This window comes from Erpetoichthys calabaricus, chromosome 2 (genome assembly GCF_900747795.2).
Source record: "Erpetoichthys calabaricus chromosome 2, fErpCal1.3, whole genome shotgun sequence".
In the NCBI taxonomy this organism is placed as follows: Eukaryota; Metazoa; Chordata; class Cladistia; order Polypteriformes; family Polypteridae; genus Erpetoichthys; species Erpetoichthys calabaricus.
Genome location: NC_041395.2, coordinates 1,470,777 through 1,487,487, shown reverse-complemented (window position 1 = coordinate 1,487,487; position 16,711 = coordinate 1,470,777). Strand labels below are relative to the sequence as shown.

Genomic DNA, 16,711 nt, shown 5'->3' with positions numbered 1-16,711 from the left:
GCCTCCCACGGCCATCAAGCTGCCGTCCATTACAGTATATTGTCAAAAATGAGGTTCCAGTTATGACCATTACGCGTTGAATTTCGAAATGAAACCTGCCTAACTTTTGTAAGTAAGCTGTAAGGAATCAGCCTGCCAAATTTTAGCCTTCCACCTACACGGGAAGTTGGACAATTAGTGATGAGTGAGTGAGTCAGTCAGTCAGTCAGTCAGTCAGTCAGTGAGTCAGTGAGGTCTTTGCCTTTTATTAATTAGTATAGATATCTATATATATATAGCTGCAATTGTAATGAACATCTCCCAGGGGGTGTGTGCCCCCTGCTTGATGCAATCCCCAACTTTTCTTTGGATCTCCAGCCATCCTTCCATTCATGACAACTGTGAATTCATGGTATTTTGACAGGCTGTTTATATCCTGAGAGGTGGGATTCATGATAAATGGGAGGAAGTGACATCAGTGGTCTGCCGGACTTTCTTGCTCCACTTTAAAGTTAAACAGTGAAAGGCAGTTACTGAGTGTGTCCCCTTATTATCCTTCCCTGCCCTGCATACCTCATCAGCAGCAGGCAGATGTCCCCTAGGCTTGTGTATAAAAGACGAGTATGAGAGACCCTTTATACTGCCCTTCTAAGAGCTTCTAGTGGAATATGTTGTTGGACATTCTCACACTGAAAGTCTTCTAATGGCAAATGGTCAGGCAGCTCTTTAGCCTGATTCCCTTTACTTAATGGATATGTCCTAACACCATAGTGCATTTGTGACCAATGTTCCCTCTAATTTATGGTCGGGTTTGTGCAAGAAACTTCTCTCATGCAAGATGTTTTTTTTTAAAACCCAGTTTAAATATGAGTACTGCAAGCCAATTTAAAATGGGGTTGTTACTGAACTACAGTAGAGATAATAAAAATAAATAACACTTTACAGGTCTCGAATGTTTTAATTAAACAGAAAATCTAAGCTGAAATAAACAGACTTAAGGATGTTTTTATGTTCCAAAGAAATTCAAAGTTGACCACTTCATTGTAAAAGGCGAACAGACTGCATTGTGCTATTTTCTTTGTTCATGGATGTTTTACTAGTTATTGTACTTGTGTGTCTTCTGTTTACTAGAGGTGACTGTGAAACACATCAGACATCACCACAGTTTGATTAATTGTAGATATTGTAAGTGCTCTTTTACTCGAGTCTTCTCAAGTATGACTTGACTTGACTTGAAACCTAAAGGTGAAGAATTGAAGCTTACTGGCACCTGTAGGACTGAGTCCCGGCTCTGCCTCTTTGTATTCTGTTAGACAATCATCTGCCGTCAGCTTTATAAAGTCTGTGACAACTGCTGTGTATTCATTCTTGTCTGATAAGGAGCCTTTGAATGCGGCCCAGCCTGCAGACTCCAACCAGCGCTGCACTGACCCATCATCTCTCAAATCTCATACTGGACGTGTCTCACCACCAACACGCGGAGGTTTGGCTTTTAACAGTAAAGAGGAAGGACCAGCACTGAGAAAGATTCTGACTAAGAAAATGACAACAATAACTTGAACAGTAAACACCTTACAAAGTCTTTCAGTGATAAAGGGGATTGTTAGTTCCTTCATATACCTACAGATTTGCTAATGATAATTTGTGAGTGTTTTCCTTTAAATGACTTGACTGAAGTCTTCAATTAAACATTCTTACAATTATTGACAGTGTCATATGCTTATTTTAGTGTCAGTTTGTGGCAAAACAAAATAGCAATAATAAAACCTTAAAAAACCTGTCCCTATAGATTGAAGGGCTTATATTTTACTGTTGTTTTCCAAATTCAGTTCATTCTTACAAACATCACAATGAATTTATCAGAAATTCCGAACATCAAATTTTCTCATCAGTGAAAATTATGTGATCAAATGTCAACATCTCAGAAATGTCTCATGTTTTATTCATGCATCAATCTTAGTTTGAGTTCATCAGATTTATTATACATTGACAATGTAATGGCTTACAAGATGAAAAGGCAGATACACTTTGAAATAGAGACTGGGAGATAAAATATAAGAGCAATGATCAAAACCAAGCATTTTTCTTTCCTTTTGTCACAGCCAAATCACTAAACAAAGACGTACCATAAACAAAATAATACCATTGATGAAATTTAAAACCAAGACGAATATAACTAATACAGATAAGTTTTAGGTTTGTATCCAATCTTGGAAAATTGGGAAGTGCGTGACCCCTGACCTTTATATTCTCTAAACAGTGACATCACAGGTCATGACCTCTACTTGTTCTGCACAGCAATATAGCTAGAAAGCACATACAGGCTAAATCCAAAATGGTGGTGCTGACAAAAAACAAAATGATGTCACAATGAGAAGTGAAGTGTTTTAACAAAGTTAAACCCTAAATATGAATTCTCCATATTCCAGAATCCTCTAAAACACAAAAAGAATATGAATGGGATGCTAAATGAAGTCATAAAATATTACAGAATGGTCTGCAGTGGGCTGGCGCCATGCCCGGGGTTTGTTTCCTGCCTTGTGCCTTGTGTTGGCTGGGATTGGCTCCAGCAGACCCCCGTGACCCTATAGTTAGGATATAGTGGGTTGGATAATGGATGGATGGATTAAAGAATGGTGAATTTCAAAGAAAGAACCTGATTGCCTCAGCCAAGCATCAAGCAGATATGCATAAAAGGAGCCATTAATTCTGCTCTGTACCTTTAAATGGTGCAGGTGAACATCAGACTGTGCACCTGGGAGCTGAGCTGATGCACAAAAATAACAAGAAAAATTAAAAAGAAGTGAGAAGAGCAGGGAGATTACCATTTTGCATTACTTACCGTATAGAGGACGTCCAACCCAGACAGTCTGACAAGAAGTGAACACATCTTTCACGTATCTCACAGTAACCATCGTAGGCCAGTATCATGTTGACTTCACTTGAGGAGTGTTTAATAAAGTCGCTCATTGTCTTCAGTGTCTCCTCTGACCAGATTGGGTTCACGTGGACCTCATTGCTCGTGAGCCTCAAATATTCATTGAAGTTCCACTGGTTTCCACAGTCCATGAGATATTTGTAACAGCAAGCATGACTTTGGAAACCCTTCCTGTAGAGGATATAAAGACATTACTCATTCATTATTTATTTATTTTAATAAATAACGTCTCTGTAAAAAAAAACAGCACTAGTCACACTGAGCCACTGAAGTTTCTTTTATGAAAGCACATCACTGAGGTTTAAATATTTTATTTTACAAATGGCCACATGTTCAAAAATAATACATTAGTTTTAATCTGCAAACTATGAAAAGTTTGAAAATTTTATACAAATAATAATGTTTTTCTATTGATTTTTTGTATTTGTAAAAAAATATATAAAGAAGAAATGAAAAGGGTGCAACACTAAGGGTCTACAATAACAAACTACCAGAAGAACACAGAATGGCGCTTCTCCACTTTTAAGCAAACATGGGGAGGATTTAAAAAAGAGAGACTGTAGAGATGTGGTCACCAACATTAAACATTTCAGGACATTCCTAAACAATTTTCCAAGTGTTTCTAAACTTTTCTTCTAAAGTTTGCGTCCCACACTTGGCTACTGTTTGGAGTATTGATTAGTGTATTGGACTTTGTTCTTCTGATGACTTGTCTCTTCTGGTGTTGACCCACTGGAATGTTTGACTACAGTTTTCTCTTTCCTTTGCTCCATTTCAAAATTCTCTTCTTTTCTGCCTTTCCCAATCAGGCAGACCATAAAGTTGAACAAAACCTCACAATGAATGACCCTTAGATGGAGAGTGCAGAAAGATGTGATCTTCTAACAAATGGTTTTAGAATTCAGCCACAGGCAACAGGGACCAGAGGTGGAAAGAGCACTGAAATATTGTTTGTAGATTCAAGCATGGTGGGCAGTATAAGGACTCTGTCTCTGGTCATTGTTATACACGTCATTGGCAACATAAACTGGTAACTGTTGAAGTTTTGAAATAAATATTTGTGCTGTCTGTGTCACCAGAAACGCTATAAATAATGGTCTGATCACAAACGAGATACAGTGCTAGGAACATTTTAGTAAGTTAACATAGCTAATGTTTATTGCATAAGAAGGAAATCAAATAGTTACTTTAAAAACAGAAAAATAGGACATTGATCAAGTAGTTTTTGTGAATTGTGAATTTCCCCTAGGGATTAATAAAGTATCTATCTATCTATCTATCTATCTATCTATCTATCTATCTATCTATCTATCTATCTATCTATCTATCTATCTATCTATCTATCTATCTAGTTGTTGATAATGTTTGATAATTATACTTAGAACTTATGAAGTTATGGGGAACAATTCTGAGATTTAAGTAGGGAATAATGTAATACCACATACATGACTGATACAATTAGAAACAGACAGGGTTAAAATGGAAAAACTAGATCAGCTTCAAAGTTACAGTGGGACATTAAAAAGTCCAAAAAGGATAAAATATATAGAAATTTTACCTCATATATAATATGATATGCTTTTACAATTCATTACAAGTATATATATTGTCACACACGTACACATGGGGGACAGTTAACAGGTTCAAATATGATATTTGTCAGCCAAACCAGGGGTTAGCACTCTCACCTAATCCTCTTCCTTCTTATTCCTCTGCAGTTCACCCAAAGACCCAGCCTTTTGAAGACATCACCACCAGTCCACCCACTGTTGATGTCACTTCTGGTCAACACTGATGACATCAGACCCGACTCCCAGAATCCATCATACCACCACATCAGTTCCTGTTCCAGCCATCTTGACTCCACCTTCTCTCCACAATATTTAAGGATTGGTTGTTAATCTGTTAGCCAGTTCCATTTTGAACTCTGCCTATAAAGATGTTTCCTTTATTTTTGCATATTTTGCAGTATTTGGGTGGCCATCTCCAAACCTTTTTCGGTCTGTTGTGTGCTTTTTACCATTATATGTATATATACCTGTGTAAGGCCGTGCTGTATAAAGCCCGGGGTCCTAGAAGCTATTGAAATCATCAGAAAAAATGGAAATGTAGAGATGTCAGGTAATTGAGAGGAACTACTCTGGGCATCTTTCTCCTAGGAGGTTTCATTTTGCCAACGTACTCACCTTGCTTATGTGTTAGCAGCGGGAAGAAAAGTAAAATGGGATACCGTTTTGCCTATGTGCTCGCCTCACTTCTGTATTAGCAGATAAGTGAGTGAGTCTCTTCGGATGTTTCATTTTGTCAAAGTTCTCGCCTCGCTTACGAATCCTCGGAGGTGGAGCCCTTACCCTGACTCCACCTCTCACTTCTGGGCTGGTCAGACAGACAGACAGACAGACACACACACACACTTCCACGCATAGACGTTTATATATAAGATTTGAGTGTTTTTCTGTGTCTGTGTGTGTATGAAGCAATAACAGGATGAATTAGTAAACAGAAGGAAAAGGATTGAATGTAACTGAAAGGTTAAATCAATTATAACTTAAAGCTGAAAGTGCAAGAAGTCTTTGCCTTGTCTTGGACTGTAGCAGAGAAAAGAGGCCATTGTTGGGCTGGCTGACGTCACTGTTAATTTTCTTTGCTCTGGTCCAACATCACTTGGTGTAGATGTCCAGGAAGTTAAAGAGTGCACACCCAATGATACCTTCAGCTGACCACACCACTCTCAGCAGAGCCTTGTTTTCCTGTTGTGTGCTCTTCCTAAACCAGGAGGTAATACTTCCTGTCAGAAAACCTTCAATGGTGCATGTGTAGAAGTTCTTTAGAAATTTGTAGGGCTGCCTGAAATCCCTGAAATGCCTGAGGTGGCCTTCTTTACCAGGATGTTGGTGTGTTTGGACAGGGTTAGGTCCTCTGTGATGTGAACACTGACAGATTTGAAACGGTCCACCCTTCCCACCTGAGCTCTGTTAACACTGAGGGGGTGGTAGTGCCTCTGCTTTTCCATATACAATTATCTCCTCTATCTTGCTGACATTCAAAAGAAGACTGTTGTCCCAACACCAATGTGACAGACTCTGTACTCCTGCTCATTGTTATCAGAGGTCAGGCCTACCACAGCTGTGTCGTCAACAAACTATACAATGATGTTAGAGTCAGAAACAGCCATGCAGTCACAAGTATTGATGGAGTTCAGCACAGCCCTAAGTCCCAACTTTCTTGTCTCAAAAAACAATGATGATAATTAGGTAAAACATGAAACACCATGACTTTGTGCTTAAATTTACTATGTGTACAAACCACTTTTTAAGACAGAGAAATAAAGATGTGAAGAAAAGAGAAGTAAGAATATTAAGAAAGTACAAGGTATGTTTTTGTTTATCTTAATGTGACAAATTCCATGAGCTGGGAAGTCATAAATGAAGATCATCTCTTAGAAATATGAGCCAAGATGAAACAGAAGTAAACTAACAAGATTTTACTTTGCATTATGGAAAGATTGACTGACTATGAAACTGTCACACTTGATGCTGAGCTCTTCACAGACGGAGGAGTCTCTAGGACTTTCTGGTGCTGTCAAAAAATGGAAAATCCTCTGGACAGAAGATAAGTGAAGAAAAGTGTAGAAAAGGGCAGAGTCAACTTAAATTTAATTTATCTAAAGTAGGAGGACAAAAGTATTGGCTTAGACTTATTCATGAATAAACTTAAATTATTAAATGAATACCTATGGCGTGCAACTCAAAAGAAGTGAAGAAAATAAAGAAGACACAGAAGAACTGAAACAGCTTTGTATGTTTGTAACATCTCCAACAAAAGTGAAGAGACAGAACTGAAGATCATGAGGGATGGAAAGGAAAAAATAAAAAAAACGAGATGGCCGGTTTTAAATGAAAATAACATCAGGACGGCAGAGGGGAATAACAGACGAGAACATGAGAAGAAGAACCACAAAGTGTGAGATAAGACAACAGATCTGCTCAGCCACCGTGTATCTACCACCATTTTAAATGTGTTCTGCCTCCATCTTAGTGCTCAGTAATTAAACGTACCTTACATCCTCCACAAGACTTCTGATTATGAGTTGATGAAGACTTTGTAAAGCCTCTTTGTACTGTGGAGCTGCAACCTCATTCTGTAGACATTGTCTTATAAATCTGAAGTTAATTCTATCAATCCAGTCCAACTCTGTCGAGATCGCATAGTTTGGAAAAGGAGCAAACAAAGAGATGAGGTGCGGAAGGCTGCTGTCTCCTTTCTCAGCTTCATATTGTTGAAATAAGCGACATAAACTCCAAAATGTAAAGTCATTCCAACCACCTGAAAAACTGGAAGGAAACAGAATTTTTGGTAAATTCAAGTCCTTTGAGTATCTCGCTGTTGTTATTCATGGAGATTCTCACATTCTAGTATTATCCGTGTATAGACCTCCTAAATTTAACGCGTCTTTCTTTGAGGAATTCTCTGAATTAATGTCAATTTTAATTACGAACTATGACACACTCTTAATAGTCGGCGACTTTAATTTTCATATAGATAATCAGTGTGACCAAAAATTAAAAGAATTTATGAACCTCCTGGACTCTTTTGATTTGAGACAGCTCGTTAATCAGCCTACACATAAAGCAGGTCATACATTAGACTTAGTGATTACTAAAGGACTAAAAGTTGATATAAAGCAGGTCATTGATGTTGGTCTATCAGACCATTTTCTTCTACTTTTTAATATAGAAATAATGATAGAAAACACTCATGAGAAGCATATTGTTAAAAAACGCTTCTTTGACTCATCAGCAGCTTCAAAACTTACAAACATTCTAACCAATCAGTCCGTTTATAGTGCCAACTATAATAGCGAGGAGAATGTAAATAGTAAGGTGGAAAGATTTAATACTAAAGTGAGGGCTGCTGTTGACTTAGTTGCACCTGAAAAGACAGTTAAAAAATCTTGTAGCATTGTTATACCATGGAAGACCCAAAGAGTGTCTGATTTAAAGAGAGCATGCCGTAGAGCTGAGCGTAAATGGAGGAAAACTAAACTAACTATCCACTATGAAATATTAAAAGTTAAAATAACAGAATACAATAACACAGTCCGTCTTGAGAGGCGCTGCTATTTCTCTAAGATTATAAATAACAATGCTAGTAATCCCAGAGTCTTATTCTCTACGATTGATCGTCTGTTAAATCAAGTAACTCAAAGGAATGCCTCTTAAGTACTTCAAGTAAAACCTGTGAGGCTATCGCTCTATTTTTCAATCAAAAACTTAATGATATTAGAAATAACATAGTATATCTCTCCAACACTAAGGATCCTCCTAAACCCCAGTATTCTGTTATAAACAAATTAAAGTCTTTCACTAGGATAGATTTACCTGATTTACATAAAATAATTTCTCAACTGAAACCCTCCACCTGTGCCCTTGACCCAATACCAACAAGTTTTTTCAAAGAAGTATTGGGCGTGCTTATTGATAATGTTCTTCATATAGTAAACTCATCATTAGATACGGGGGTCTTCCCAGACTGTCTTAAGACTGCGGTAGTTAAACCCCTACTTAAGAAAAATAATCTCGATCCCTCTGCTCTTGAAAATTTTAGACCCATCTCTAACTTGCCTTTCTTAAGTAAAAACTGCACTCATTAAAGTAGTAAATGACTTGCAGGTAAATGCAGACAGAGGCAGTCTATCTGTTCTCATCCTCTTAGATCTGAGTGCCGCATTTGACACCATTGATCATAATATTCTTAGAAATCGCCTTAGTCAATGGGTGGGCCTCTCTGGCAGTGTCTTAAATTGGTTTGAATCCTACCTGGCAGGGAGAAAATTCTTTGTTAGTTGTCAAACCACCTACACCTGAACACCAGCAAAACCAAGGAGCTGGTGGTGGATTTTAGGAGACCCAGACCCCTCATGGACCCCGTGATCATCAGAGGTGACTGTGTGCAGATGGTGCAAACGTATAAATACCTGGGAGTGCAGCTGGATGATAAATTAGACTGGACTGCCAATACTGATGCGCTGTGTAAGAAAGGACAGAGCCGGTTATACTTCCTTAGAAGGCTGGCATCCTTCAACGTCTGCAATAAGATGCTGCAGATGTTCTATCAGACGGTTGTGGCGAGCGCCATCTTCTACACGGTGGTGTGCTGGGGAGGCAGCATTAAGAAGAACGACGCCTCATGCCTTGACAAACTGGTGAGGAAGGCAGGCTCTATTGTAGGCACGGAGCTGGACAGTCTGACATCCATGGCAGAGCGACAGGCGCTCAAAAGTCTCCTATCAATTATGGCGAATCCACTGAACAGGATCATCTCCAGACAGAAGAGCAGCTTCAGCGACAGACTGCTGTCACCGTCCTGCTCCACTGACAGACTGAGGAGATCGTTCCTCCCCCACACTATGCGACTCTTCAATTCCACCCGAGGGGTTAAACGTTAACATTATATTAAGTTATTGTCTTTTTTTTCTTGCATTGTTATCACTCTTTAATTTAATATTGTTCTTTATCAGTATGCTGCTGCTGGAGTATGTGAATTTCCCCTTGGGATTAATAAAGTATCTATCTATCTATCTATCTGGTAATTACAACTCAAAGACACATGATATCCTATATGGTGTTCCACAAGGCTCTATCCTGGGTCCGCTGCTCTTCTCAATCTACATGCTTCTGTTAGGTTAGATTATCTTAGGGCACACCGTTAGCTACCACAGCTATGCTTATGTCCAGTCAATCGAATTGATCACAGGTGGGCTCCAAACAAGGTGTAGAAATATCTCAATGATAATCAATAGATCGGATGCAGGGATGAATGTGATATTTCAGTTTTTCATTTTTAGTAAATTGGCAATAATTTCTAAAATCTGGTTTTCACTTTGTGATTCTGGGGTGTTCTGTTTTGCTTGAGGTGGGAAAAATGAATTTAAATGATTTTAGCACAAGGTTTCAACATGACAGAATATGTAAAAAGTGAAGGGGTCTGCAGACTTTATGAAGTTGAATTTAAAAAATAATACATGTAGTACTGGGGTGTTGTACTGTGTTAACCATTATGAATGTAGTGAGAAGTCAAGCAAAATGACCCCTTGTGCAAGCTTTCGAGGCAAATCAGGCCTCTTCTTCATCTTTGCCCGACACCCATCACTAGACCATCTGCACTTCAACTTCTTTGTCATGTTACCACGTGTACCGGTGGTCTTTCACACACCCTCAGTCTCACGTTTCTCTCAGTTTCAAATCTCCTCAGTAACATTTGACTTGTTGTCCATTCTAAGGGGACTCAAATCCCTTTCTATACAAATGGCTCAGCTGTTCGATCACGATGGACTTTTTTCAGGAGTGTGTATCCATTTATTTTATACTCATCTCCATCTCTGGGATTCAACCAAGTTTTTGTTAATGCTAAAATTTTTATTTACCACCACATGCAGATCCAGCTACTGGTGAAGGCAGCAATTGAACTGGTAGCTTCAACGTCCAGTCCAGGGGCTTAGTCAGGACGCCACACCACTTGCTTCATTTTATTACATCTGGCATCATTACCTACTGTTTTTAGTCTGTTATTGATTTTCAGTTTGCATTTTGCTTACTTGTGTGTGATTTGAACATATTTTATGTCCTTATAATTATTTATTCATGAACAATATTGTCTTATAGGGTACCTGAACTATTAAACTGACTATTCCTATGTTCCTATTTCGCTTTAAATTTACTACATTTATTTTTGATGTTTTCTGCACAAACTCATATGTGCTTGTGATGGCAACCGTCTGACTGTTTGTCCCTGTGCGTCATAAGTTTGGCCATTGATATCAGTCACCTGATGGTGAAGGATCACATGATCAGCAGAATGCTGTGATTATGCAGTGGGTTTCACTGTAAGACCACTGCCAGACGTTTTACTTTGTTGTCTTTTAATTCTTATTCTGTCCTACATTGTCAGTTTTTTCTCTGTCACCATTTTGTTGTCATTAAAGGTAGAAGATCTTTAGAAACAGTCACTACCCAGCATGCCCTGTGACCCCAGCCTGACTGAACACATTGAATTGATTTATTTCTCCTGTGCGAGTTTCATGAGTCCAAACCCAACGGTTTGTGTTGTGCTGTGATGGTCCTTTTGACTGGTGAGCCCACAACACAACCTTACTCCTTTGGTTGGGGACAAATCATGTAAGAAACTTCTTATTTCCACCACTCCAAATTGTCATTTCACTAAATTACTGTGTATTAATTACTTGGGAGTGATCAGAATAACACAAAAATACTTCACGTCACTCACCGTACAGAAGCCATCTTCTCCAGGCATTCTGAAACAAAACAGATGAAACTTTCATGCGAGCCACGACTGAATACTGAATCCAATATGACGTCAACCTTCTCTACTGACTGTTTGATGAAGCGTCCCAGTGTCCTCAGTGTCTTGCTATACCAGTGTAAGGACACGTAAACCTCAAACTCCATCATCTCCAAAAAGTTTTTTTGATCTTCACTTTCCAGTACACATTGACAGCAGTTAGATTTCTTCTTCCTGTAACATTCATGAAACACAATGTTACAGATGGATCATGTCAACAGAATAATTCACTTCTACGTCATATATAAAAAGCAGACCTTTGTATTTGACTGAACTGGAGGCTAACAAACACACATCCTGTGGTGTGAAAAGGGTGACTGGGCTGATCCCAGTAACTGTAGCCCAGTAAGCCTCACGTTCATCACAGGTGAATTAATGGAAGGAATCATTACAGAGAAGATTGAGCAGCAGATGTGAAGAGCAGGAATGTTAGCAAATACTCAACGTGGGTTCAAATGAAGAAGGTCATGTTTCATTAATATGCTGGAATTCTATAAAGAACCAACAAAAGGCTACGATCAGAGTGGTGCATATGATAGATTAACAGATTTTCAGAAAGCCTTTGATAAGGTCTACCATGAGAGACTAGTAGTTAAAGGAAACAAATAGGAATTCAGGGTGCTGTGCATAGATGGGCTCAAAATTGGCTCAAATGCAGAAAGCAAAGGGTGATGGTGAGAGGAAAATTATGAGGATTAGGTGATGTTAAGATGGTGTCCAGCAGGGGTCAGTGCTGGGGCCACTTCTTTTTTAATATGCTGTACATAAATAATCAAACAAGTGTCATACATGTGTGAGTAGGTGGACGCTGTATGGACCAAGTGAGGATCCATAGGATACAAAGTCAATTCTTGATCTGGACGATCTATGCCCCCTACCGTGCTATTGTATTCGAGCACAGCACAAGGCTTCATAAACTGCTTGTTGCCTTTAGCCTGTACAGTGACTGTAGCTGCATTAAGTACGGTGCTAAGACGACAAACATCTTTCTTGTATTTTCATTTCAGCAAAAGCACTTTGCCCTTTTACCAAGCTACTAGCGCACCTCACTGTAATTTAGCTCTGCCAAAGTCTTTAGGCATGTCACAACGGTGGGGACGCACTGTTACATATGCATCAATCTTTCTTTGCAGCATGATGTCAAATAGCTCTGGTGAAGTATAAAAATTGTCCATGGTTACACAATAATCTTGGTCCAGCAGAGCTTCTATCAAAGACGACACCGATGACGTAGCAACGCCATACTGACTGTATTTCAGATCTGACACTGTCCCTTTTCCCTGTGTATAGAACAAAATTTCATATCTGTCCTGTTTTAGATTTACAAAGCTCGTAAACTTTATGCCAAATCTTGCTCTTTTTTACATGATGTACTGTATCCATGACAGTCTGCCCTTATAAGCCATAACACTTTCATCGATGCTGATATCACAGTCTGGAATGTAAATGCTCTGAAATTTTACTACAATGGCCTGGTATATCTCCCACATTTTCTTCAGTCTGGGTGCTGAATGGGCTTCTCATCCAAGTCTTCATTGTCTGGGTCTCGTCCGTTATGGGACATGGACATCTGAAGCGGAACTCCATTAGCAGCTGGTTTATACATCCATCCATCCATTGTCTCCCGCTTATCCGAGGTCGGGTCGCGGGGGCAGCAGCTTGAGCAGAGATGCCCAGACTTCCCTCTCCCCGGTCACTTCTTCTAGCTCTTACGGGAGAATCCCAAGGCGTTCCCAGGCCAGTCGAGAGACATAATCCCTCCAGCGTGTCCTGGGTCTTCCCCGGGGCCTCCTCCCGGTTGGACGTGCCTGGAACACCTCACCAGGGAGGCGTCCAGGAGGCATCCTGATCAGATGCCCGAGCCACCTCATCTGACTCCTCTCGATGCGGAGGAGCAGCGGCTCTACTCTGAGCCCTTCCCGGATGACTGAGCTTCTCACCCTATCTTTAAGGGAAAGCCCAGACACCCTGCGGAGGAAACTCATTTCAGCCGCTTGTATTCGCGATCTCGTTCTTTCGGTCACTACCCATAGCTCATGACCATAGGTGAGGGTAGGAACATAGATCGACTGGTAAATTGAGAGCTTCGCCTTGCGGCTCAGCTCCTTTTTCACCATGACAGACCGATGCAACGCCCGCATTACTGCGGATGCCGCACCGATCCGCCTGTCGATCTCACGCTCCATTCTTCCCTCACTCGTGAACAAGACCCCGAGATACTTGAACTCCTCCACTTGGGGCAGGATCTCGCTACCAACCCTGAGAGGGCACTCCACCCTTTTCCGGTTGAGGACCATGGTCTCGGATTTGGAGGTGCTGATTCTCATCCCAACCGCTTCACACTCGGCTGCGAACCGATCCAGAGAGAGCTGAAGATCACGGCCTGATGAAGCAAACAGGACAACATCATCTGCAAAAAGCAGTGACCCAATCCTGAGCCCACCAAACCGGACCCCCTCAACACCCTGGCTGCGCCTAGAAATTCTGTCCATAAAAGTTATGAACAGAATCGGTGACAAAGGGCAGCCCTGGCGGAGTCCAACTCTCACTGGAGACGGGTTCGACTTACTGCCGGCAATGCGGACCAAGCTCTGGCACTGATCGTACAGGGACTGAACAGCCCTTATCAGGGGGGCCGGTACCCCATACTCTCGGAGTACCCCCCACAGGATTCCCCGAGGGACACGGTCGAATGCCTTTTCTAAGTCCACAAAACACATGTAGACTGGTTGGGCAAACTCCCATGCACCCTCCAGGACCCTGCTAAGGGTATAGAGCTGGTCCACTGTTCCGCGACCAGGACGAAAACCACACTGTTCCTCCTGAATCCGAGGCTCGACTATCCGACGGACCCTCCTCTCCAGGACCCCTGAATAGACTTTTCCAGGGAGGCTGAGGAGTGTGATCCCTCTGTAGTTGGAACACACCCTCCGATCCCCCTTCTTAAAGAGGGGGACCACCACCCTGGTCTGCCAATCCAGAGGCACTGTCCCTGATGTCCATGAGATGTTGCAGAGGCGTGTCAGCCAAGACAGTCCTACAACATCCAGAGCCTTGAGGAACTCCGGGCGTATCTCATCCACCCCCGGGGCCCTGCCACCAAGGAGTTTTTTGACCACCTCGGTGACCTCAGTCCCAGAGATGGGGGAGCCCACCTCTGAGTCCCCAGGCTCTGCTTCCTCATTGGAAGGCATGTTAATGGGATTGAGGAGGTCTTCAAAGTATTCCCCCCACCGACCCACAACATCCCGAGTCGAGGTCAGCAGCGCACCATCCCCACCATATACAGTGTTGACACTGCACTGCTTCCCCTTCCTGAGACGCCGGATGGTGGACCAGAATCTCCTCGAAGCCGTCCGAAAGTCATTCTCCATGGCCTCCCCAAACTCCTCCCACGCCCGAGTTTTTGCCTCAGCAACCACCAAAGCCGCATTCCGCTTGGCCTGCCGGTACCTATCAGCTGCCTCCGGGGTCCCACAGGACAAAAGGGTCCTGTAGGACTCCTTCTTCAGCTTGACGGCATCCTTCACCGCCGGTGTCCACCAGCGGGTTCGGGGATTGCCGCCACGACAGGCACCGACCACCTTACGGCCACAGCTCCGGTCAGCTGCCTCAACAATAGAGGCACGGAACATGGCCCATTCGGACTCAATGTCCCCCACCTCCCTCGGGATGTGGTCGAAGTTCTGCCGGAGGTGGGAGTTGAAGCTACTTCTGACAGGGGGCTCTGCCAGACGTTCCCAGCAGACCCTCACAACACGTTTGGGCCTACCACGCCTGACCGGCATCCTCCCCCACCCTCGAAGCCAACTCACCACCAGGTGGTGATCAGTTGACAGCTCCGCCCCTCTCTTCACCCGAGTGTCCAAGACATGTGGCCGCAAGTCCGACGACACGACCACAAAGTCGATCATCGAACTGAGGCCTAGGGTGTCCTGGTGCCAAGTGCATATATGAACACCCCTATGCTTGAACATGGTGTTCGTTATGGACAATCCGTGACGAGCACAGAAGTCCAATAACAAAACACTGCTCGGGTTCAGATCAGGGGGGCCATTCCTCCCAATCACGCCCTTCCAGGTCTCACTGTCATTGCCCACGTGAGCATTGAAGTCTCCCAGCAGAACGAGGGAGTCCCCAGAAGGTATGCCCTCTAGCACCCCCTCCAGGGACTCCAAAAAGGGTGGGTACTCCGAACTGCTGTTTGGTGCATACGCACAAACAACAGTTAGGACCCGTCCCCCCACCCGAAGGCGAAGGGAGGCTACCCTCTCGTCCACCGGGGTAAACCCCAATGTACAGGCTCCAAGTTGGGGGGCAATAAGTATACCCACACCTGCTCGGCGCCTCTCACCGGGGGCAACTCCAGAGTGGTAGAGAGTCCAGCCCCTCTCAAGGAGATTGGTTCCAGAGTCCAAGCTGTGCGTCGAGGTGAGCCCGACTATATCTAGCCGGAACCTCTCAACTTCGCGCACTAGCTCAGGCTCCTTCCCCTTCAGAGAGGTGACATTCCACGTCCCAAGAGCCAGTTTCTGTAGCCGAGGATCGGACCGCCAAGGTCCCCGCCTTCGGCCACCACCCAACTCACACTGCACCCGACCTCCTTGGCCCCTCCCATAGGTGGTGAGCCCATGGGAAGGGGGACCCACGTTGCCTCTTCGGGCTGTGCCCCATGGGTGCAGGCCCGGCCACCAGGCGCTCGCCATCGAGCCCCACCTCCAGGCCTGGCTCCAGAGTGGGGCCCCGGTGACCTGCGTCCGGGCAAGGGAAAACGCCGTCCAAAATGGTTTTTCTTCATAGGAGGTTTGTTTAACCGCTCTTTGTCTCATCCCTCACCTAGGACCAGTTTGCCTTGGGTGGCCCTACCAGGGGCATAAAGCCCCGGACAACAGAGCTCCTAGGATCATTGGGACACGCAAACCCCTCCACCACGATAAGGTGACGGTTAAAGGAGGGGCAGCTGGTTTATTTTTTCTCTTTTTTTATCATCCAGAAGTATCCTGTATTTACTCAACCCAAGGAGGCTCAATTACAGTATATGCAAGCAAATATAAACATGAGTGGCAGAAAAAGGGCTCAGAAAGAAACAGAAAAGACAGCTAAAGATTCATCCAAGCCTAGCTAGGAATCAAGTCTAAGCTGAAGGTATGGCTTGTTAGAGACTGACCTGGAACAGATAGGTGAAAACATAGATTTTCTGGGACCTGATGCTGCTGCATTGTCTCCAGCCCAAACTGAAAGTGAGAACAAATGTGCAAGCGAGTCGGGCCAGGATAGCTTGGTGATTCCAGCAGATTCATTGAAACTGAAAATGGACTTACCTTCCACAAGCCGGAAACATTAACTCCAACTGGGCTTGCCACTTCACCCACAGAGCATGGAGAAGACCGAAACAAACTATCTGAGCTGAAGGTAATGATCACCACCATGGCC

General features: G+C 42.9%; 2 protein-coding genes across 2 annotated transcripts in view; one reads left to right on the top strand and one right to left on the bottom strand.

Annotated features, from left to right (window-relative positions):
- Positions 1–16,711, top strand: part of LOC114643014 (uncharacterized) — a gene marked incomplete at its 3' end in the record, with an annotated part of 1,911,439 nt that overhangs the window by 434,397 nt on the left and 1,460,331 nt on the right. The window lies entirely within an intron of this gene.
- The window catches only part of LOC114643010 (NACHT, LRR and PYD domains-containing protein 6-like), a 79,802-nt gene continuing 70,041 nt past the window's right edge, over positions 6,951–16,711 (bottom strand). Inside the window, exons 4-5 of the mRNA XM_028791733.2 lie at positions 11,204–11,452; positions 6,951–7,251 (exon numbers count right to left, since the gene is read on the bottom strand). Of these exons, the coding sequence (XP_028647566.2) occupies positions 6,966–7,251; positions 11,204–11,452 (535 nt within the window). The 3' untranslated portion in view covers positions 6,951–6,965. The remainder of the gene's footprint in view (positions 7,252–11,203; positions 11,453–16,711) is intronic.